We start from the raw sequence: 22,973 nt of genomic DNA on the forward strand, positions 1-22,973 counted from the left end.
TTTTTTCTTTTTTTCCTTTTTTCACCACCAGCTAAAGTAGAAACCTAAATGTATTCTTAAATTGAATGTGGTTCCTAAATGTATTCTTTTATGTTCTTAAATGTATTCTTTTCCTTTTTTTCTTTTTTCCACCACCACCTATAAAGTAGAAACCTAAATGTATTCTTAAATTGAATGTGGTTTACTGGGTTTTTTAATAACATATTTTTAAGGTATAATTCACATACTATACAATTCACCCATTTAAAATGTACAGAACATTAGTTTCTAATATATTCACAAAGTTATGCCACCATCATCAATTTTAGAACATCTTATCACCCCAAAAAGAAATCCCATACCTCCTAGCTGTCATCCACCAATCCCCCCCACCTTCCCTAATACTTAGCAACTACCAATTTACTCTCTTTTTCTTTCTTTTTTTTTTTTTTTTTTGAGCTGGAGTCTCACTCTGTTGTCCAGGCTGGAGTGCAATGGCGCAGTCTTGGCTCACTGCAACCTCCACCTCCCAGGTTCAAGCAATTCTCCTGCCTCAGCCTCCTGATTAGCTGGGATTACAGACGTGCACCACCACGCCCAGCTAATTTTTTATATTTCTTAAGTAGAGACGGGGTTTCACCATGTTGGCCTGGCTGGTCTCAAACTCCTGACCTTAGTTATCCACCCGCCTCCACCCCCTAAAGTGCTGGAATTACAGGCATGAGCCACTGCGCCCAGCCTACTTTCTGTCTCTGTAGACTTTCCCATTCTAGACATTTCATGTAAATGGAATCATAGAATATGTGGTCTTTTGTGTCTAGCTTTTTTCTTCTCTATGGACATAGGTTTTCCTTTCTCTTGTTATATATGTAGGAGCAGAATTGCTGGATCATATGGTAATTCTGTGTTTAAATTTTAAGATACTGACAGACTGTTTTCCATGGCATCTGCGCTGTTTTACATTCCCACCTGCAGTGGGTGAAGGTTCTGATTTCTCCACATACTCACCATGTGTTGTGAATTTTTTAAACTTAAATGTAGGATTTTTCCCCCAATCTCTCACAAAAGAAAGGGATCAGAATGCTTGTCAATAGCCCAGAATTAATCTCTTTGATTGAAACTTTATTGGTATGTTGCTTTAAATTTGAAAACCATTGAACTTTAAAAATTAAGAATAGGACTTTGCTAGGGCGAACGCAAGGAATGATCAGCCTCTGATGATCTACCACTGATGGGAACATAAATTGGCAACATCTTTCCAAAAAGCAAGTGAGCAAATGTACCCAGAGCCTGAAAAATATTTATGCCCCTGGGCCCACCAATTCACTTCTAGGAATCTAGCCTGAATAAATACCCATGGCTGGGCGTGGTGGCTCACACCTCTAATCCCAACCCTGGGAGGCCAAGTTGGACGGATCCCTTGAGCTGAGCCCAAGAGTTCAAGACCAACTTGGACAACATGGTGAAACCCCGTCTCTACAAAAGAAAATACAAAAATTAGCCAAGTGTGGTGGTGCGTGCCTGTAGTCCCAGCTACTCAAACACCTGTAGTCCCAGCCACTCAAACACCTGTAGTCTCAGCCACTCAAACACCTGTAGTCCCAGCTACTCAAACACCTGTAGTCCCAGCCACTCAAACACCTGTAGTCCCAGCCACTCAAACACCTGTAGTCCCAGCTACTCAAACACCTGTAGTCTCAGCCACTCAAACACCTGTAGTCTCAGCCACTCAAACACCTGTAGTCCCAGCCACTCAAACACCTGTAGTCCCAGCCACTCAAACACCTGTAGTCTCAGCCACTCAAACACCTGTAGTCTCAGCCACCCTGAGGCAGGAGGATCGCCTAAGCCAGGGAGGTCGAGGCAGCAGTGAGCCAGAATTGCACCATTCCAGCCCAGGCAACAGAGCAGGACCCTGTCTCAAAAAAACCCAAATAAACAACAACAACAAAAAAACTATAATATTTTCCTATTTGTTCATCAATAGTTCAAGAGGATATAAAAAATTTTTCACTGAGCGTGGTGGCTGGATCCTTCCTCACTTGAGCCCAGGAAGTCGAGGCTGCATTGAGCTATGATCACACCACTGCACTTTAGCCTGGGTGGCAGAGTGAGATACCGTCTCTAAAAAAAAAAAAATTTTTCCGTAAAAACAAAGACCATTGATGCCTTTTCTTGATGTCAACTAAATCTAAACAAATCCTTGAGGTAGAATTCAGGCAAGAGAAATCAGTCAAACCAGAACTGATTAACATAGCCTGTCAGGCTAGAATAATCATTTCTGACTGGACTCTGTGAGTATGTAAATTTGAAGGGATCTGTCAGTTACTGGCGAGACAGATCACTGGTGGGTCAAGCTTGCACGTCATCAAATACAGCACATCCTGACTCACAAAATTCCCCTGACATCATCTGGGAGCACACTGCCAAGGAACTGCCAGGGAAAAACAGAAAACACATGCCCAGAGCTTATTACAGAAACTTCAAAGTGAATTCCCGAGTCTTTGAGATCGTAATGTTAACTAATGGCTTCAGGGAGCTACTTCTGGATCAATACTTTTTAATGTCATACAATTCTATAAGCATTTGAATTTGAGCATTTTCAGAGGTTTTGTTAATGAATGCACTACATGTCCTAGACATCATAATATATCCTTATATCCAAGAAAACAGAACATATCACTTTTTCAGGTAATGATACTGTCTAGAGACTGTGACAGGCATCCCCTTAAGAGTATCTTTCTATTGTTGACTTGAATTTCGATAACTGTGTATGAACATAAGGATTTTTTTTCTTTTCTAGCCATGGAATGTCTTACCCAATTTCAGGTTTAGTGAAGACGTATAAAGCAAAGGATTACAATGTGGATCACCCACTGGTGGTAAAATCATAAGAATAAATTATTTAATTAAATATTATAATCCCCCCAATTTCCATAAATATATTTGCCAATTCTCGTCTGCTTAGAGTATGGGGTAAAGTAACTTAATATCTAGAATATGCAGGGAAGAACAGCTTTGTCATCTGCCGGTCACCGCATTTCATTTCTCCCCAGCCCCATGGCCTTTCTGTGGTGCTCACGTCCCCAGCAGTGTTCACTTTCACGGCCCAGATGTTTCCAGAGCGACACCTGGAGACGGCAGAAATACTAGGTATGAACCATTACTCAAAATTCTGTGACCGGCCAGGCACGGTGGCTCCCACCTGTAATCCCAGCATTTTGGGAGGCTGAGTTGGGTGGATCACTTGAGCCCAGGAGTTCAAGACCAGCCTGGGCAACATGGCAAAACCCCATCTCTACAAAAAAAAAAAAAATTAGCCAGGTATGGTAGTGCAAGACTATAGTCCCAGCTACTTGGGAGGCTGAAGTGGGAGAATCACCTGAGCCCAGGAAGTTGAGGCTGCAGTGAGCTGTTATCATGCCACTGCACTGCAGCCTGGGAGACAGAGTGAGACTCTCTCTCTCTCTCAAAAAAAAAAAAAAAGAACCATAAAGGACAATACCAAAAAAATATTGCTTTGCGATAGCTTAATAATGAAATATCAGGCTGGGCACAGTGGTTCATACCTGTAATCCTAACACTTTGGGAGGCTGAGGTGGGAGGATAGCTTAAGCCCAGACGTTTGAGACCAGCCTGGGCAACATAGTGAGACCGTGTTTCCTTAAAAACATTTTTAAAATATAAATATATGATTAAAAATGTCAGTGACCTGACCAAAGCCCTATCTAGCACTAAAATTCTGTCATTTTTATGTTTCTGAGAGTATTGAGTCTGTTACGTTTGTAGTAATACTGTTTCCTGTTTTTATCTCAAGGGAAAGTATAATTATTTTTATATTTTTGATGTTATAAAGTTATAAATGACTTTTGCTATGTTCGATAATAAAATGAATCTGTATCAGGAAGCAGGAGTAAATTCCTAATTATAGAGAATCAAAACAACTGGAAACTTTTTTTCACCAAAGCCTGAAAAGCTCCTGATCAATTAGAAACTTTATAAAAATATCCTGAAAGAGGAGTCTGTTTGCCATACTGTAGAATAAATAATGTCAATAATAAGATATCCACAGTACCTTTTGAATCTTACCAGAAATAAAATGATATTCAGGATAGCTTTAATGGTAAGTAAAATGTTGGTGTTTTACTAATACAAGAACTCTTTTAAGTAGACTTGAATATTTTATTAACTTGCAAAACATCTTATTCCGCCACTTGTGTTTAGTTAGGGCAAGAAGGGAAAGGCTAAAAAGAAAACTTCATTATGCTCTCCTAGCCCAGCCGTTGGAGAGATTATTTCCAGGGAGGTAGGAAGGACCGCAGACATCCTCCTGCAAGAGCTCCCGCTGAGTCCCAGGTGCTGTGCTGGGAATGTCAATAACACAAGCCCAGGGCAGAGAGGGGCCAGGGGCACCATTTCCCAGAGGGTGCTGAGGGGAAACAGTGCAACTTTGCCAAGGATCTGTGTCCCTTTTCTCTTTCGGACTGGAGATGTTGTTCAGCCATATGTTGGGACTCAGCTGCCTTTGTAAATATTCAAACCATGTAAATAAGAAGAGAGAGCACAAATCATAGGCTACATTTATGATAAATGGGAAAATCTTAGAGCACTTAAAGTTAACACTCCAGGCAACTAGCAACACTACTGAAAAGGGAGTTCTTCTGTTAGACAAATTCCAGGCTGGAAGAACCCACTGATTCTTCCTTCTTGAATGGGAAGTTTTAATGTTATCTATACTTAGCTATCCCACATGATGAAATATTTTGATTCTCCATGTCATCTTAGATTTCTTAGCTTTAAACTGATGTATTCTTTTTCCTACCATCTCTTTTTTTCTGTAACACTTCATAGGAAAATGCAGAGGTTTCGATGGTGTGTTTTATGGTAGCATTCCCAGGAACATTAAAACTTCATAAACTTCGTATCATATGTCACCGCTCCACCTAATCCATATTTTAGCTGCCGCTGGGTAATACAAACTGGTCTTGTCAGGCAAGGTTTACCTTTCGTCCGGCTGCTCTCCCAGCCAGCCCTGTATCTGGTTCTATTCATACCTTTTCCTGGATTCCTAAGAGTTCTCACTGTCATGGAAGAGAAAGCTAAAAACCAATTTAATAATGTGCTTCAATATGGAAGTGAAAGCAGTCACGATCTCCTTTTGAACAATACAAGAGAAAGTGGACTTAGACTACTGTGGGAGGCATTTTGCATAGACTTCATATAATGCTACACTCTATAGAGGGCTTTACTTCTTGGCAGTGAATGTGTTTGGCTAGAATACATGAGAATGCAGGGTGCTAAGGGTTGTGAAATCAGTTCCCTTCCTCTGGGAACTTTCTCTGTCACCCTGCCTGAGGGCAGAACCTCCTGCATGGCTCTTCCAGATTGCCATTTCCATGATTATGTGCATTATTTTTTAATTTTTATTTTATATATATATATATATTAACAGAGACAGGGTCTCACTGCTCAGGTTGGTCTTGACCTCCAGGACTCAAGTGATTCTCCTGCCTCAGCCTTCCAAAGTGCTGGGATTACAGATGTAAGCCAGCAGGCCTGGCCTCTTAATTACTAATCATGTAAAAATTCTGCCTTTATGAATCTTCTTTCATCAATACCATTATTATCTGCATATGAAATGCTGTTTTCTGAGAGCCTTCATGTTCTTGGTCCTGCCCAGCTGGTTCTATAATATTTATTTAGAGGAACCTACCCTGCCCTTTGGCAACAGAATCTAAAATTAAAAGTTTTATAGCTATAGAGGACAAAAGTTTTCTTCCCTGTTCACACATAATCCATTTTTGTCGTGCTTATTTTCTTTTTGGTGGTTAATTTTGGAGCTTTTGTACTTCTGTAAGCTTGTCTCGCAGGGTGTTTGCAAAGGATTTGTCTTTTTCTAAGATGTTGCTGTGGGAAAAGACGTTGAACACATCATATACCTCTAGATGTCAGCAAATTCCCAGCCTTGAAATTACATAAGCTGTGTGTTCTTCAAATATTCATTCCTCCATCCCAGCACCAGCCGACTTTCTTGCCTTGTCCTGCACCTCTCTTCTTGTCTTTGTTTCGCTTCTTCCTACCACACAAGGGGCGAGCATGTAGGACTTGGCAGCCCCTCCGAAATGTCAGAGCTAAGTGAGCTCCCCCAGCCAACTTGGGCCCTCCTGGGGAGGCACACGATGGCCCCGTGCTGGGCGTTAGGGAGACCCCATGGGTGTGCATGGTGTATTCACTGATCTTGTGACTGAACTCCACCCAGAGCCCGTTTCTTCCTCTCTCCCTACAGTCAGTGCTTTATGTCTTCTAGGAGCTGACACCCGCACTGCCAGGATCCAAGATGCAGGGCTGGTGTTGGCAGACACGCTCCGGAAATTCTTATTCGATCTGGATGTTGATGATGGCCTAGCAGCCGTTGGTTACTCCAAAGCTGATATCCCCGCACTAGTGAAAGGAACGCTGCCCCAGGTAAGAGACGGGCATGCTCCTCACTCCCGACGAAGGAGCCTAGCGCCTCCAGAAAGACATGCTCCATTGGTGGCGGGCTAGCGGGGCTGGAAACCAGGGCTCCCTGGTGGTTCTTTGGTCTCCTCCACAGCAGACAGCAGTTCTGTCCTTTCCCGGTGCAACGGGGCCAGGCCCTCGCCTTTCTGTTCATCCATACAGCCGTAGCTGAGGTGAGGCTTTTGTGAAAATTTTCATGAAGGGATGGATCCTTTATGAAAATTCAAGGCAAAAACAACCAAACTGATCTTGAACTATGGCAAAATTTCTCTTTTCCCTATTTCTGTTCTTTGAAGGGCTCCTATAAATAACTATGTGAAGCTGTTCCAAAAGGACCACCAATATTATTTTCCATTGTAAAAGAGTTCCAGGTCTCTGCTATTTTGTGAAGAATAGGCATGGCCTTTCAATTAACACTATCACCAAATTGCTTTCGATGAATGTGGGAGATTGTGTACTTGATACATATCTGTGTCACTATGGGTCTGATTTCATTTCTTAAATTTTTGTGAAGAATGTAAATGGAGCTGCATCCCTAATTCGGTAGAATCATACTAGGTGTAAAGTTTGCTCTTCCGAGGTTCTCATGAAGAGCTCTGATACCCTCAGTGGACCTCTCTTGAGCTAGCACATCAGATCCGAATAGGCCAAGGTCCTGTTCTTTGCAATTCATGATAAAGCAGAGAGCTCAGAGCATGAGCACTTGATTGGTGGACCACACCATAGTCACCATGCCCAAAATACTCCTTTAGTCCTCCTGGCCAATATGGGAAAGGCAGAGGTCACCTCAATGCTATGAGGGTATGAGGATAAGGATCTTCTGCCACAGGCTAAGGCATTCCCTGACCATGGAACAGAGTTAGCAGCTGAAATATCCACTCACACAGCAGCCTGCTTGCCGCAAGTGCTGGTGCTTTTCCCTCACCCCACTCCAAGTAGGCAAGGGCCTCAAACTAGCTTCTTCCTCCCCACTTCGCTAGTACTTAGAATGTTGACAGACTCACCACTCACTTAAGATAATATTTGTATAGATTGTGTTCATAGACTTATGTGTCCACAGGAGCCAGGTAGAGAATAGCAGTGAACAATGTCATGTAAGGCCTTAGGGAGTGGTGGGGACTTTGGTAAGCCAGAAAGCACATGACCCATCTAATAGGGTGAGCAGCTCAGCTACAGTTTATCATCACCAAGCAGAAAATCAGGTCCCAGTGTTAGTAGAACTTCCAACTCTCAAGAAAAATCAGCAATCTGGATGTTTGTGTTGAATTCCCTGGTTTCCAATGCACAAATCAAATGTAGTCCATGAACCACCAGTTTCCCTGATTTGAATTCAGGCTCAGTGAATTCAATTGCATCTACAAATAGAAATGAACAAGAAACAAAGGAGTCTCAAAGTATAGCAGAGACCCTGGGCTAACCCACACACCCTTAATTCTAACCCATACGTCCAAGGGACCAAATCACTAAAAAAATCAGACTCTCTAAGGCCCTCACAGTTATTTTATCCAAGCCTACCAGCCTGTAAGTTCTGTGAGGGCAGGAATCTGTCTGCTTGACTCATCCATTTTCCATTGCACCTAGCACAGGCTAGTAAACATGTTAAATGAACACATACCTCCATTCCTCTCCTCCTAAGTCCTCTGTCTAGATAAGCTTTAATGGCTGACTGAGGATAACTTTTTGAAAAGTTTCCTTAGACTGACTATGACTCAACCAAACACAGGGGAGCCATGAAAGCTCAGGGACACCCTAGACTGAGTGGTCATAGTGATTGTTTCCGGGGGGAAGGACAGGGCTGGAGTGCAGCGGCATAATCATAGCTCACCACAGCCTTGACCTCCCAGGCTCAAGTGATCCTCTGTCCTCAGCCTCCTGAGTAGCCAGCACTATGGGTGTATGCCATCATACCAGGCTAATTTTTTTAACTTTTTTGTACACAATAGGTCTCACTGTGTTACCCAGGCTGGTCTTGAATTCCTGAGCTCAAGCAATCCTCCTGCCTTGGCTTCCCAAAGTCCTAGGATTATAGATATGAGCCACAGTGCCTGGCATTCACTGCAATTTTAATGTAGCTTCTGGCTTTATGGCATGGTCCCAGTGACACTGTCCACCCTGCAAGGGGCCCTCCAAAAGGTTCTATTTGTTTAGCCCAGGAAAGTGTTCAGGAAAATGTGTGGGTCCACCTCCAAGAATGGTATCCATGATTTTCAGATGAAACTGTCTGATACCCTTGGCCATTTGATTGCTGGCCATCAGTACACACTGACAGGTGTTTACTGTTCTAATTCTACTGTGGTCAGACTGTCACTTTCTTTTGTTTGTTTTGTTTTTTGTTTTTGAGACAGAGTTTCGCTCTCATTGCCCAGGCTGGAGGGCAGTGGTGCAATCTTGGCTCACTGCAACCTCTGCCTGCCGGGTTCAAGTGATTCTCCTGCCTCAGCCTCCCGAGTAGCTGATATTACAGGCACACACCACCATGCCCAGCTAATTTTTGTATTTTTAGTAGAGACGGGGTTTCACCATGTTGGCCAGGCTCGTCTCAAACTCCTGACCTCAGGTGATCCGCCCACCCCAGCCTCCCAAAGTGCTGGGATTACAGGCATGAGCCACCACAACCAGCCCAGACTGTCACTTTCAAAAGCTATTCCACATAGCAGCAGATCCAGCCTAACATTTGAGACCACTAAAATAGCACTAAATTAACACTAAAATAGCAAGTTAATTAGTTATTCTGAATTATTCTGAATGCCTCAGTGCACATGCAATACTGGGAAATCACAGATAGCAAAACCTTAATTGGACAAAACCAATTTCTTAGTTTTACAAAAATGGGAGGTAAATGGAATCTTTTAGATATAAGTTCTGTCTTAAAGTGGGAAGCCAGATTTTCCTCAAGCTGTATTCATAAAGCGCCCCAAGGCATCTGCTGCCTTTTTACCTCTGATCATGTTTTCATGATTCAGAGAAATATAGTTAATTTTAATTAACTAGCCCTAGGTTCATTTGGAGTCTACATGATTGACGTGTATATTCACAGATTGATAGGACTTTGGTAGGAATCTTAGAAATAAGCTTGTCCATTTTGCAGATGAATAACTACCATGGAATTTTGTTTGTTTGTTTGATGGCAGTGACTGTTTTACAGGAATGCTGTGGCCACTTCAGAGTTTTACACATGCAATAGACTAATCTTCACTTATTAATATCTCCAGGATTTAAGGTAGTGAGAAGAATATACTGGCTCCTCCAAAGAATGTCACCAGAAAGATTATTCAATGTAGTTGACATTTGATGAAGGTTCTTTTCTGTTCAGCAGTGAAGGATTGGTTTTCTCTGGAAGGAACAACCAGGCCAGTATTCTTGACCAAACACAGCCCATACTGGTGGCAGCTAATAGAAGCCCTGTGTACAGAGGCTTTCAACTGCCATAGCCAGGCTGCAAGGGGAGCAAGTAAGAATATATTAATCTTCCAAGCTGGATTTCTGAAACCCCTGGAAAAAAAATTTACATTTCAAATCAAAACATTTCATTACTGAGGAGCGCTGTCTACCCAAATGAGCACTTCCACTCCCTGGTAGACAGGCCAGCTGAAATGTTGTTGTTTCATGAATGTGCTAAAAGTAGATGTCTGAATTTATTTCATGCCCGTGTTAATGAGTTGTCCTTCAGTCTTACATGCCTATAAATAATAGCACATCATTGCTTAACATATCTTAATTCTGAGAGAGTTTAGCTTTTATATGGCAGAGCTGATATGTATAGGGACATATCACAAACTTTATGTCCTTTTCCTGTTTAACCAATCACTGGGGGCCAGAAACGCGAAACAGAAACTCAGCTCAGGCTTGGCTTCAAGTACTTCTAAGAGTCCTGCACTGCTCCACCAAAGATAAACAGGATCATGTCAAGGGCCTTTGAGCTCATCAGATAAGACTCTCCCATTATGAACAAAGTAACTTGCCATCATCTGCAGTTACAGCAAACACTGAACTTCAGTTCTTGACCCTGCACAAACACATACATAATGAGACCCTCTGCCTTGCTATGGATTTCCAAAATTCCTTAGGGTCTCTTAAAAATCTGCTGGGATGTGAAACTTTGTCTTTGCCTCACCCATACTCATAGGCCTTGTCCCCCACTCCTCTCTCATCTGTCCTTCTATCCTTTCTTCCTTCTTTAACCTATCTTTTAAATTGTGATAAAATATGTATAACATAAAATTTACCATTTTAACCATTTTTAAGTGTACAATTCCATGCCATTAAGTATATGCACAATGTTGTGCAACCATCACCACTATCCATTTTCAGAACTTTTTTTTTAATCATGCCAAACAAGTGGTATGTCCGTTAAACACGAATTCCGCATTCTCCCCTTCTCACAGCCCCTGGGAACCTCTGTCCTACTTTCTGTCTCTATGAATTTGCCTATCCTAGGTACCTCATGTAAGTGAAATCTTACAATATTTGTCCTTTTGTGACTGGCTTATTTCACCCAGCACAGTGCCTTTAGTGTTCATCCACGTTGTAGCATGTGTCAGAATTTTATTCCTTTTTTATAGCTGAATAATATTCCATTGTATGGATATACTACATTTTGGTTATGCATTTACCTATTGATAGACAGTTGGGTTGTTTCCACCTTTTGACTATTATGAATAATGCTGCGATGAATATTGGTGTACAAGTATCTATTTGAGTCCCTGCTTTCAATTCTTTGGGGTACATACCTAGGAGTAGAATTGTTGTATCATATAGTCACTCTATGTTTAACTTTCTGAGGAACTGCTAAACTGTTTTCTATAGTGGCTGCACCATTTTACATTTCCATTAACAGTGCACCAGGGCTTCAGTTTCTTCACATCCTCAACAACACTTGTTATTTTTCTTTTGTGTGTGTGTAATAGCCATTCTAATGGTGTGAAGTGGTATCTTATTGTTTTGATTTGCATTTCCCAAATGACTAAGGATGGTGAGCATCTTTTCATGTGCTTATTGGCTATTTATATATATATTCTTTGGAGAAATAACTAATCAAGTCCTATGCCCATTTTTGAATTGAGCTGTTTGAGATTTTTTGTTGGTGAGTTGCAATAACAATTTTTTTTTTTTTTTGAGACGGATTCTTGCTCTGTTATCAGGCTGGAGTGCAGTGGTGCAATCTTGACTCACTGCAACCTCCACCTCCTGAGTCAAGCAGTTCTCCTGCCTTAGCCTCCTGAGTAGCTGGGACTACAGGCGTCCACCACCACACCCAGCTAATTTTTGTATTTTTAGTAGAGATGGGGTTTCACTGTGTTGGCCAGGATGGTCTCGATCTCTTGACCTCATGATCCACCCACCTCAGCCTCCGAAAGTGCTGGGATTACAGGTGTGAGCCACTGTGCCCAACTAGAATAATTTTTGTATCCTGAGTATTAATCCCTCATCAGATATATGATTTGCAATTTTTTTTAATTTTGTTGTCTTTTCACTCTCTTGACCGTGTCCTTTGATGCACAAAAGTTTTAAATTTTTATTCAGCCTAGTTTATCTGGTTTTTTTTTCTTTTTTACCTGTGCTTTTTCTTTTTTTTTTTTTTTAGAGACAGAGTCTTGCTCTGTTGGCCAGGCTGGAGTGCAGTGGCGCAATCTCGGCTCACTGCAACCTCCGCCTCCCAGGCTCAAGCAATTCTCCTGCCTCAGCCTCCTGAGTAGGTGGGATTACAGCTGCCCACCACCACACCCAGCGGAATTTTTTTTTTTTTTTTTTTTTTTTTGTATTTTTAGTAGAGACAGGGTTTCACCATGTTGGCCAGGCTGGTCTCTAACTCCTGACCTCAAGTGATCCGCCTTCCTCGGCCTCCCGAAGTGCTGGGACCACCGCACTGGACTCCCTATGCTTCTGGTGTTACATCCAAGAAGTCATTGCCAAATCCGATATCATGAAGATTTTTCCCTAATTATTCTTCTAAGAGTTTTAGGGTTCTAGCTCTTACATTTAGGTTTTTGATGCATTTTGAGTGAATTTTTTTAATACATCCATCCTTCTTTTCATTCCTTTTACCAGACAAATACTGACTGAGCCCCTACTGTATACCATGCATTGTATGGTACACTAAAAGAAGGAAAATAAAGTCCCTTTTCTCCTTTGTGAAGCTTTCCTTCTAGTGAGGGGAGACAGTGAATATCTATAAATAAGATATAAATGAAATCATTTCAGATAATGATTAGTGTATGAAGGAAAGCCTGCATAATGAGATAGAGAGTGATCTCACGGGGAAAGTGTGGAGAGATCTCCAGCCAGGGTGTTGGGAAGGTGCATGATGATAGGGCAATGCTTTCCAGGCAGATGGGAAGGGCCCTGAGGCAGGGTTAAGCTTAGCATGTTCAAGGAACTTAAAAGGGATGGTGGGACTAAGTGAGGTGTTAGAGCTGGGGCAGGAAACAGAGCCAGATCAGGGTAGCCTTAGAGGCCATGGTTCTGTTGTAATTGCCATGGGAATTTATCTGCCAGCATTAAACACAGGGATGGTAGGATTCAGTTTATACTGGAAAAAAATCACTTTGGCTGCTGTAGGGAGAATGACCTCTGGGGGGCAAGAATGGAGCAAAAGTGGAAACAGACCTTTTAGGAAGCTTCTCAAGCTGGACAGGCGAGTGATAGCAGTGCCCTGGATTCCGGTTGTGGTACCACAGGAGGTGAGAAGCACTCTGACTGGGGCTTCATTTTGGAAGTAGGACTGACACTCTTGCTGATGATTTGAATTTGCAGAGCAAGGGAGAGGGGAATCAAGTCTGGCTCCTGGGTTTTGCCTGAGTTACTGGGTGTCATTTCTGAGATGAGAAAATGGGAGGAGCGGTGGGGTGGGAGAGTCAGAGTTCTATCTTGTATATGTGAACTTTGAGATGCCAGTATCCCCCTCCCCACCATCTTCACTAATTCAGCAGATAACTGTTGAGCATCTACTTACTATGTCAAGCCCTCCGGTAGGCGCAAGGCAGAGAGCAGTGCACACAGCTGAGCCCCTGGCCTCACAAGCTTCCCTTCCACCAGCTACACTCCCAAACACATGCCAGCAATAGAAAACATGCCCAGAGACCCATGAAAATGGAACCTCAAAATGGACATTCCTCAGTTTCTTGCAGGCGCCAGGGGAGTCATCGCTGTACCTTTTAGCCCCTGTCCCTGAGAAGCTACTGACCAGAGTATAAATAGAAGTAGGATGTGCTGGATGTCTTCACTGAATCGACTCAATAATCACTGGAGAAATTAACAAATCACTGGATTTGCTTGGGAACGTAGAGATAAAACCTTAATTAATCTCATGAAATCTTAATTTCGTGCTGTGTGCAACGGAGTCACTTGTTGCACATAGCATGGAAGTTAATGTTCTACTGAAGTCCTTTTGAATATGCCTTAAGTCCAAGTTGCAAAATACATGGTCTTAGACGTCGGGGATGACCCAGTTCTCTCTCAGAGCTCTGTGCGTACAGAGAACCTGGCAGAGGTTGTTGACTGACCTAGTTTTGTCATGATAGGGGTGTTTTCCCCAGGGTTGGTTTGGGCAGAAGGCTGTTGCCAGGGCATAAGGCAAGGGGCAGTGGCTTTCGAAAGCTCTATGGGGAAAGAGGTATGATGTGATAAACCTCTGAGTTGGGGATCAACTTATATGAAGTGTACAAGAAATACCATTTTTAAAGATAATGGCGTTTATCAAGTCATTGATTCTTATGACCAAGTAAATTTCCATAACTTTGTAGCTTTTACAAACTGCCTTTTCAAAGCCCTGGGTAACTTCTTTCATTTACTGTTTCAGGAAAGAGTCACCAAGCTTGCACCCCGTCCCCAGTCAGAAGAGGATCTGGCTGCTCTGTTTGAAGCTTCAATGAAACTGTATTAATTGTCATTTTAACTGAAAGAATTACCACTGGCCATTGTAGTGCTGAGAGCAAGAGCTGATCTAGCTAGGGCTTTGTCTTTTCATCTTTGCTCATAAATTACCTGTTACCAGTATAGGTGGGATATACATTTATCTTGCAGGAAATTCCCCAAAGCTCAGAGTCCAGTTCCTTCCATAAAACAGGCTGGACAAATGACCACTACGTTAGACCCCCAGGCTCCACTTCAGGGGTCAGTGTTCCTGTCCCAAACCCCACACAGAATACTCTGCCTCTGCTTCATGTAGCAAATGAGTAAAAACTCAGTATCTATCGAAAGTGTAAATTATATTTCCTATGCCTAGTAATTCACTGCATGTCTAAAAATTTATCTGATAGAAACACTAGCACCAGTACATACAGAAGCATGGCAAGGATGTTTCTGGCAGCACTTTTCTAATAATAAAATATTTGAAACAACCTTAAGTATTCATTATTGGTATATAGATCATTTATAGTATACTAGACAGTGGAATACTATGGTACTGTTAATAAAGATGAAGTAAATCTCTTGGAAATGTTTCCATAATATACTGGGAAGTTGGCAGAAAGCAAGCTACCAAATAATTATATATTAGTATGATCTGATTTTTGCTTTTTCAATTATACATAAACATATATCTACATATACATACAAAAGAAAGATACACATCAAAACTTAAAAGTTATTACTGGAGAAATGGAATTTGGGGTGTGGAGAACTAAGATAAAATGTTCACTTTATTTTATTTATTTATTCATTTATTTTTATTTATTTTTTTGAAATGGAGTCTCGCTCTGTCTCCCAGGCTGGAGTGCAGTGGTACGTTCTCAGCTCACTGCAACCTCCACCTCCTGGGTTCAAGTAATTCTCCTGCCTCAGCTTCCTGAGTAGCTATTTATTTATTTTTTGAGACAGGGTCTCACTCCTATTGCCCAGGCTGGAGTGGGCAATCATGACTTGCTGCAGCCTCCACTTCCCGGGCTCAGGTGATCCTCCCACCTCAACCTGCTGAGTAGCTGGGACTACAGGCATGCACCACCATGCCTGGCTTATTTATTTATTTATTTTTGTGTTTTTTGTAGACACGGGGTGTCGCCATGTTGCCCAGGCTGGTCTCAAACTCCTGAGCTCCAGTGATGCTCTCGCCTTGGCCTCCCAAAGTCCTGGGATTACAGGCATGAGCCACCACTCCCAGCCTCATTTTTTATTTTACAAACTTCTGTATTGTTTGGATTTGTTACAACAAGCATATATTACTTTTCTAACTTTTACAAAAGGGAAGGGAAAGGAAAGAAAAATGTCATTTTAATGTTTTAGGTCAGATTCATTTTATTTTATAAAAATACTATTAACATATTTAAAAGGTAAAAACAAATCCACAAGGGTAAAATATTAAAGACCAATCCTCTGGTGAATAAGTTGTTTTTTTAATTTTTTTAAAAAAACAACAAAAACAAAAACAAAAAGCAAAAACAGTAACATCCTACATGGTTATTCCCTCTGAAAAAATGTTTCTGGTGCTCTGAATACATTAATTCGAAAGGAAGCAGTTTTGTAGGTTACAGATTACAGCATGCAAGTAGAATCTGACTAGTGTGATACTCTTCCTCCCTTTTATTCCCAGGCTACAGAAACCTGGATAGCTCATTTTTCCTTTCAAAAGTTAATCCACTGAGGTTTTCTTACCCAAGCTTTGGCAGTATACATCTCAGAGTACTTGCAGATTTACTCACATTTTAAATTGAATAAAATTTTAATCTTATAAATGAGTAATATAATTACTTCAGGATTTTTTCAAACAGATGAGAAAAGCATTACTGTGCCATTCAACTTGCCTAGGCCACTTAATCTCCATAAAGGTCTTTATTTTGTTGAGATTTTAAAATAAAGTTTATTGGGGGTTTTCTCTAACTACAAACATAAAATATATTCAGTACCAAAAACTGTTAATACAAAGATAAACACAAAAGAAAATCATTGTTCATACTGCACCATCCAAAAGATAGCTATGTAAAAATTTTGTATATGTTATTCCAGTAATTTTGTATGCATAAATATATGTTGTATAACTAGCTACATATGTGTACATTTTTTACTTAGAAATGGTATTATTAAGGTGTAATTTTAATTTCTACAGAACATTCAAATTTTTTTATACCAAGTGCCCCAAATGTAGGCTTAAGATGGTGCCAGTAGAATTTCAGCTACACCTTGCAGATCATAGCTAGCTAAAATTTCTTCCAGCTCTTCAGGAGAATCCTGGAGATGAGGGCAGAAGCTGGGCATGAATGAGGCAGAGAACAGCTAAACTCTGCCAATCTGAGATCCTTCAGGAAACTTTAGTAAAAGTTGTTAATGAGAGTCTCAAAATATATTTAGCATGGCAAAAACTTATATGTATACACATACACATATATTTTTCCTTCACCACCCCCACCTCAGAAGCAGTCTAGGTGAGTTTGAGAACACTTATAATATATTATGCAATGTGATATGACATTATTAGAAGAGCATTAGGCTAGGGTTCAAGGGCCCTGGATTTTGCTTCAGTTTTGTCGGAGTCTTAGTTCATTCAACTAAGGCCTCTTCCAGCTTGAAAATGCTATGAGGCCAGGCACAGTGGAGGCTGAGGCAGGAGGATTGCTTGAGTCCAGGAGTTTTGAGACCAGCCTGGGCAACATGGCATAGTGAAACACCATCTCTACAAAAAATACAAAAATTAGCTGGGTGTGGTGGTGCATACCTGTAGTCCTAGCTACTCAGGAGGCTGAGGCATGAGAATCACTTGAACCTGGAGGGTGGAGGTTGCAGTGAGCTGAGACCGCATCACTGCACTCTATCCTAGGCAACAGAGCAAAACTCTGTCTCAAAAAAAAAAAAAAAAGAAAGAAAAAAATGCTATGACTAGGTTTTATGTATTACCTGGTCCTTAATGTGAGATATTTGAATTGGGAAAATTTGATGGAAAATAATTTGAGATGCAAATATGCATTCTCCCCGCCCCCCTTAAATGTTCAATGCCTTTGCTAACAGTAGCCAGACGTCTGAATGTGACTCACCAAGAGGAGTGTTTGGTATTCATATTGATGATGACTCTGTAGAGGAAGAATTTAAAGGTCAAGCATGAAGAAACAGATTTAGGAAGCCTTGGTGTTTTTATCTGGATACCCATCATTCTGACCATTACAATTAGAGAATATGGAAAAGGTGAGTTTTGTGACTTACTAGTTACTAAAAGAGGATAAGCTAGATTAGGCCCATTTCTGTAAATCAAACACTTTCATGTTTCAGAGACAATAATTAAGTGTATTTTTTCTAATTCTGTATTCTATTTTTCTATAGATGTCCTTTAAGAAAAATTCTTAAGAGTCACAGCTCTGTTTATATGGATTAAAATACTTACCAAGGTAAGGACATTTAATAGAATGGTATTCAAGAGTTTGGAAAATACTATGTTCATAAAACTATCATAATATGGTGTCATTTTCACTTAAAATACATGCATATCCCTAATTTATTTTCTGATACAGAATACTGATTTGTTCCAAATAGGTCATGTTTCTATTTATTGTTGAGTGCCACAATAAATAGCTGGCTCGTTTTGCACTCCTGTCCCTCTCTATGGCATTGTTTGAGTAGCTGTGGACACGGCTGTGGGGTGTTTTCAAGTGGTCAGTGAAGTAAGTCTGCTCTTGTAAAATACAGACAAGTACAGTATCAAAATAGCGCGAACGCACAAAAATTGCTTTCCTGGCCTTTTAACCCTGAGAAAGATTAATGGTTGTTTGGATTAGAAACTGTACCCTAATGAGGGGGCTGTTGCCTCTGGGGAGTAGGTATGAGAAAGGGGACTGTTCGCCTCCAGGTCATCGTTGCACAGGCTGCGAGTCTCCGACGACCAGCAACACCATGCCAGACAGCTGCCCAGGCTCTACCAGTAAGTGCCTGGTCCTCCGGGAGCTGTTGAGGGGACCAGGCCATCACCATCACAATGGCCTGGGGGAGGCAGTCTCCAGGGCCAAGCGCACTTTGAATGGACAGAAATTGGTTCTTAAAGCCCTAGGTTGAATTACTGGCAGCTGGGGGTGGGAGGGTCTAGTTTCTCGTGCTATTATTCCACTGTTTTTCCAACCACTCCAATCACTCTCAGAATAAATGCAATCGCCTAACAAATTGCAATAACTGTTTTGAGATTTCGTCCCCTGTGAAATGCCTCATGAAGCTATGCGCACAACAGCTAACTTCGAAGTAACCCCACTTCATTCTTTCTGGCTTTAAGTTTTTGTCTTTTTCAGTTGGGTGCTTTAAATTGATTTTCCAATTTATAAAATTGGAAACTGATTAAAATAATCATGAGAGAAAAGGAAGAAAAAAACAACTAATCATCCTATTACCCAAACACAGCTGTTAACATTTGATATATTTCCTTTTCATCCTTTCCATTTGGGTGGTGTAATCTTCAGCTCTTTTCTCTTAACACATAACATTTTAAGGATTTTCTATGTTGTTGCATAATCTTCATAATCATATGCAAATGTGTGCAATAGTTTATTAAATAAGAATTTAATAATTTATTCTTATTATAGGTCATCAAATTGCTTCCAAATTTTTATTCCTACCAATAACTTAGCAATGAATAGATGAATAATGTTTATATGGCATCTTTCACATTCTAAATTAATTTCATAGGTTAGGTTCCCCTAAAGTCAATTTTAACATTACAATATAGATTTTTTTCCTTTTTCTTTTTCTTTTTTTAAGAGATAAGATCTCATTCTGTCACCCACAGTGAAGTGCAGTACGTGATCATAGCTCACTGTAACCTCAAACTCATGGGCTCAAGAGATTCTCCTGTGCCTCAGCCTCCCCAGCAGCTGGGAGTATATGCAAGCACCATCACACCTGACTAATTTTTAAAATTTTTTTGTAGAGATGGGGTCTCGCTATGTTGCCCAAGCTGATCTCAAACTCCTGGCCTCAAGTGATCCTCCCACCTTGGCCTCCCAAAGTGCTGGAATTACAGGCATGAGTCACCACACCTGGCCTAATATAGACATTTTTATGACTCTTTGTTCACAGTGTAACATTACATAGAACTCAGAATTGCCTTAAATGTTGCTTCCCCTCTCATTCAATCTTCTCTTCAAAATAAATACTAGTGCAAAGCAACAAGAAATGCAACAAAGTTCATTTGCAAGTATGGACCAGACAAGACTATCTGTGCCAACCTGCAAGTCAATGGTGTTTTTTTTTCCATGTCAGTACAGCTTAACAGTTCACAGGGATTAAAATTTTCAAATAAACTTAGGAAAATTTGGTGTTATATCCTTGCCTCTTAAGTGAAACTTTTAAGACCCCAAATCTCTTTTTTACTTACTTTTTTTTTTCTTCTAGAGCCCTCTATGGGCCCCTAAGCCTATCGGTCTGTGTTATTACTCTCATGGTTTTCAGTTTTGCTGGCCAAGAAAAAAGACCCAAAGGAGTAACATATTATTTTCTACAAAGATGTTCTAAAACCACTCAGGCCTGTGAGTGAAATGATTTGCTGCACTGCAAGGGAGGTGAGTGAGACCAAGGAACTACACCCACCAAGATCCCTTCCAAGGGTCTAAGTTGCTTCTCTAATCAGAAACCTCTCAAACCTTTGCGACTGTGCACATAGGTCCCATGATGGCTTTGGCAACATTTACCTGGGACCAGGGTAAACTTCATACCATGTATTGCATATGAGAAAAGAAAAGAATGTTTGTCAAACAAACCACTATATTTTATTTTATTTTAGTGTTGCTGGTAGGTGTGTAGTGAGCTCTCAGTGTGTGTGTGTGTGTGTGTGGTTTTTTTTGTTGTTGTTGTTGTTGTTATTGTTGTTTTGGACAAGGTTTCACTCTATCTTCCAGGCTGGAGTGCAATGACGCGATCTTGGCTCACCACAACCTCTGCCTCCTGGGTTCAAGTGATTCTCCTGCCTCAGCCTCCCCAGTAGCTGAAATTACAGGCGTGTTGCCTCTACGCCCAGTTAATTTTTGCATTTTTAGTAGAGACAGAGTTTCACCATGTTGGCCAAGCTGGTCGCAAACTCCTGGCCTCAAGGGATCCCCCCACCTCAGCCCCTGAAAGTGCTGGCATTACAGGCAGGAGCCACTGCGCTCTGCCTCATTGTGGTTTTAATTTGTATTTCTCTAATGGCATGTGATGCTGAACATCTTTTCACATGGTGATTTGCTATCTGTATCTCCTTTTTGTTGAAATGTCTGTTCATGTCTTTTGCCCATCTCCTAATAGGATTGTTTTGTTTTGTTTTTTACTGTCAAATTTTGATGATGCTTTATATATTCTAAATACAAGTTTTTTCTTAGATATGTGGTTTGCGAATCTTTTCCCCCAGTCTGTGGCTTGTCTTTTTATTCTCTTACAGGGTCTTTCACAGATGAAAGGTTCTTAATTTGATGAAGTTCAGTTTATCACCTTTTCCCTTTTATTCATCATGCTTTTGATGTCAAGTCAAAGAACTCTGCCTACCCATAAATCTCTAAGGTTTTCTCCTAAGTGTTTTCCTAAAAATTTTAGTTTCACATGTAAGTCTGTGATCTACTTTGAGTTAATTTTTGTATAAGGTGTGAGACTTAGGGGTGTGTGTGTGTGTGCATGCACACATGAGCACACCTAGGCTATCTCTAGTATCATGTGTTCATTTGTTGCAAAGATACTCTTTCCTTCATTAAATTGTTTTTATACCTTTGTCAAAAATCAGTTGGGCATATTTGTTTGGGTCTGCTTCTAGGTTCCCTGTTTTGTTCCAGTGCTCCGTGTGTCTGTCTCCACCAATATCACCCTGTTTTGATTACTACAGCTAAATAGTAATCCTTAACATGGGACATGGGTAGAGTGATTCCTCTCCTTTACCCTTCTTTTTCTTTTCTTTTTTTTTTTTTTTTTTTTGAGATGGAGTTTCACTCTTGTTGCCCAGGCTGGAGTGCAATGGCGTGATCTTGGCTCATTGCAACCTCCACCTCCCGAGTTCAAGTGATTCTCCTGCCTCAGCCTCCGAGGCAGCCTGGCCTATCCTTCTTTTTCAAAACTGTTGTAGCTATTCTAGTCCTGCACATTTCAATATAAATTTTAGGATAACCTTATCTATGTTGACAAAATATTCTTGCTGAGATTTTATAGGAACTGCATTAATCCTATTGATAATTTGGCGATAGCTGACATTTTTAGTATGTTGATTCTTCCAATCCACAAATCCAGTATATCTCTGCATTTATTTAGGTCTTCTTTGATTTAATTAATCAACATTTAAAAATTTTCAGGACACAGATCCTCTACACATTCTGTTACATTTCTTCCTAAGTATTTCATTTTCTTTGGAGCAATTGTAAACGGTATTGTGCTTTGAATTTTGGTTTTCACACGTTCATTGTTAGTATACAGAAATGTGATTGATTTTTATATGTTGATCTTGTATCCTGCCAACTTGTTGCACCACTTCTTAATCCTAGAAGTTTCATTGTGGATTTCTTGTGATTTTCTATAATTATCCACCTGTGAATAGGGACAGTTTTATTTCTTCATATCCAATAAGTATGCCTTTTATTTCCTTTCCTGGCATTTTTGCCCTGGCATACTATTCCACTACTGTGTTGAATATGAGTGGTGAGAGCAGATATCCTTGTCCTGTCCCCTATCCTAGGGGGAAAACATTCAGACTTTCACACTGAGTATGATGTTAGCTATAGGTCTTTCATAGATTCTCTTTATCAAGTTAAGGAATTTGTGTCATCTTTTAAAGGTGTCATAGTAGCATGGTAGCTTTTCTTACTCTCTGATATTTATGCTTAGATAATTTACTGGATTTAGGTTATTTTTGTAATCAAGAAACAGAGCAATCTTTTCCATTTTCATTATAATTCTGTTAGGTACCCGTGCAGGTATTTCTGTTTGACAGATAAACATTTTAAAAACAGAGACTCCAAGAGGTAAAATGTCTTGCCCAAATTTATATACAGAGGAGCATTGTCAGACTAGGTCCTAGGGCATCAGTTCAATTACATTTATTGTAAACCCAATACTCATAATATGATTGAACACCCCTATATGCCAGGCAGGCACTATAGCTGCTTTACATGTTTGTGTTATTTAATGATCAAAACATAGCTATGCTGTTGCCATAGAGATTTGCTCAGTCCCTGTTATGGACTGCATGTTTGTGTCCTCCCGAAATTCATAAGTTGAAGCCCTAACCCCTAATGCGATGGTATAATATTATGATGGGGCAGATGTTACTATTATCTTTGTTTTACAAATGATTATACCAAACCTTAGAGAGGCTGTGTAACTTGACCAAGGTCACACTACTAGCAAGTGGTAGCAAGTGATTTGGACCTAGACATAGATCTTGCTCTTGACAACCACCTAGTGTCAACTCCTGTGCCAGGTTCTGTGGCTACAAAAATGAATAAGACTCAGTCCCATCCCTTAAGGAGCACACAATCCATCAGGGGAAACAATCATATTCATAGCTTGATTCCTGAAGCAGCAGCAACCCCAGGTTGTAAGATACCTTACCAATATTAGAGGCACTCAGTAATATT

General features: G+C 40.6%; 2 protein-coding genes across 2 annotated transcripts in view; both read left to right on the top strand.

Annotated features, from left to right (window-relative positions):
• ADHFE1 (alcohol dehydrogenase iron containing 1) overlaps positions 1-14,819 on the top strand; it is a gene marked incomplete at its 5' end in the record, with an annotated part of 36,584 nt that extends 21,765 nt beyond the window's left edge. Inside the window, 4 exon segments of the mRNA NM_001135416.1 lie at positions 2,783-2,861; positions 3,036-3,132; positions 6,287-6,444; positions 14,279-14,819. Of these exon segments, the coding sequence (NP_001128888.1) occupies positions 2,783-2,861; positions 3,036-3,132; positions 6,287-6,444; positions 14,279-14,362 (418 nt within the window). The 3' untranslated portion in view covers positions 14,363-14,819.
• Positions 14,820-17,421: 2,602 nt separating this feature from the next.
• Positions 17,422-22,973, top strand: part of VXN (vexin) — a 47,588-nt gene continuing 42,036 nt past the window's right edge. The window contains exons 1-3 of the mRNA XM_063726375.1: positions 17,422-17,589; positions 17,725-17,789; positions 19,777-19,943. Coding sequence (XP_063582445.1) covers positions 19,920-19,943 — 24 coding nt within the window. The 5' untranslated portion in view covers positions 17,422-17,589; positions 17,725-17,789; positions 19,777-19,919. The remainder of the gene's footprint in view (positions 17,590-17,724; positions 17,790-19,776; positions 19,944-22,973) is intronic.

The sequence above is a fragment of the Pongo abelii genome, chromosome 7 (assembly GCF_028885655.2).
Source record: "Pongo abelii isolate AG06213 chromosome 7, NHGRI_mPonAbe1-v2.0_pri, whole genome shotgun sequence".
In the NCBI taxonomy this organism is placed as follows: domain Eukaryota; kingdom Metazoa; phylum Chordata; class Mammalia; order Primates; family Hominidae; genus Pongo; species Pongo abelii.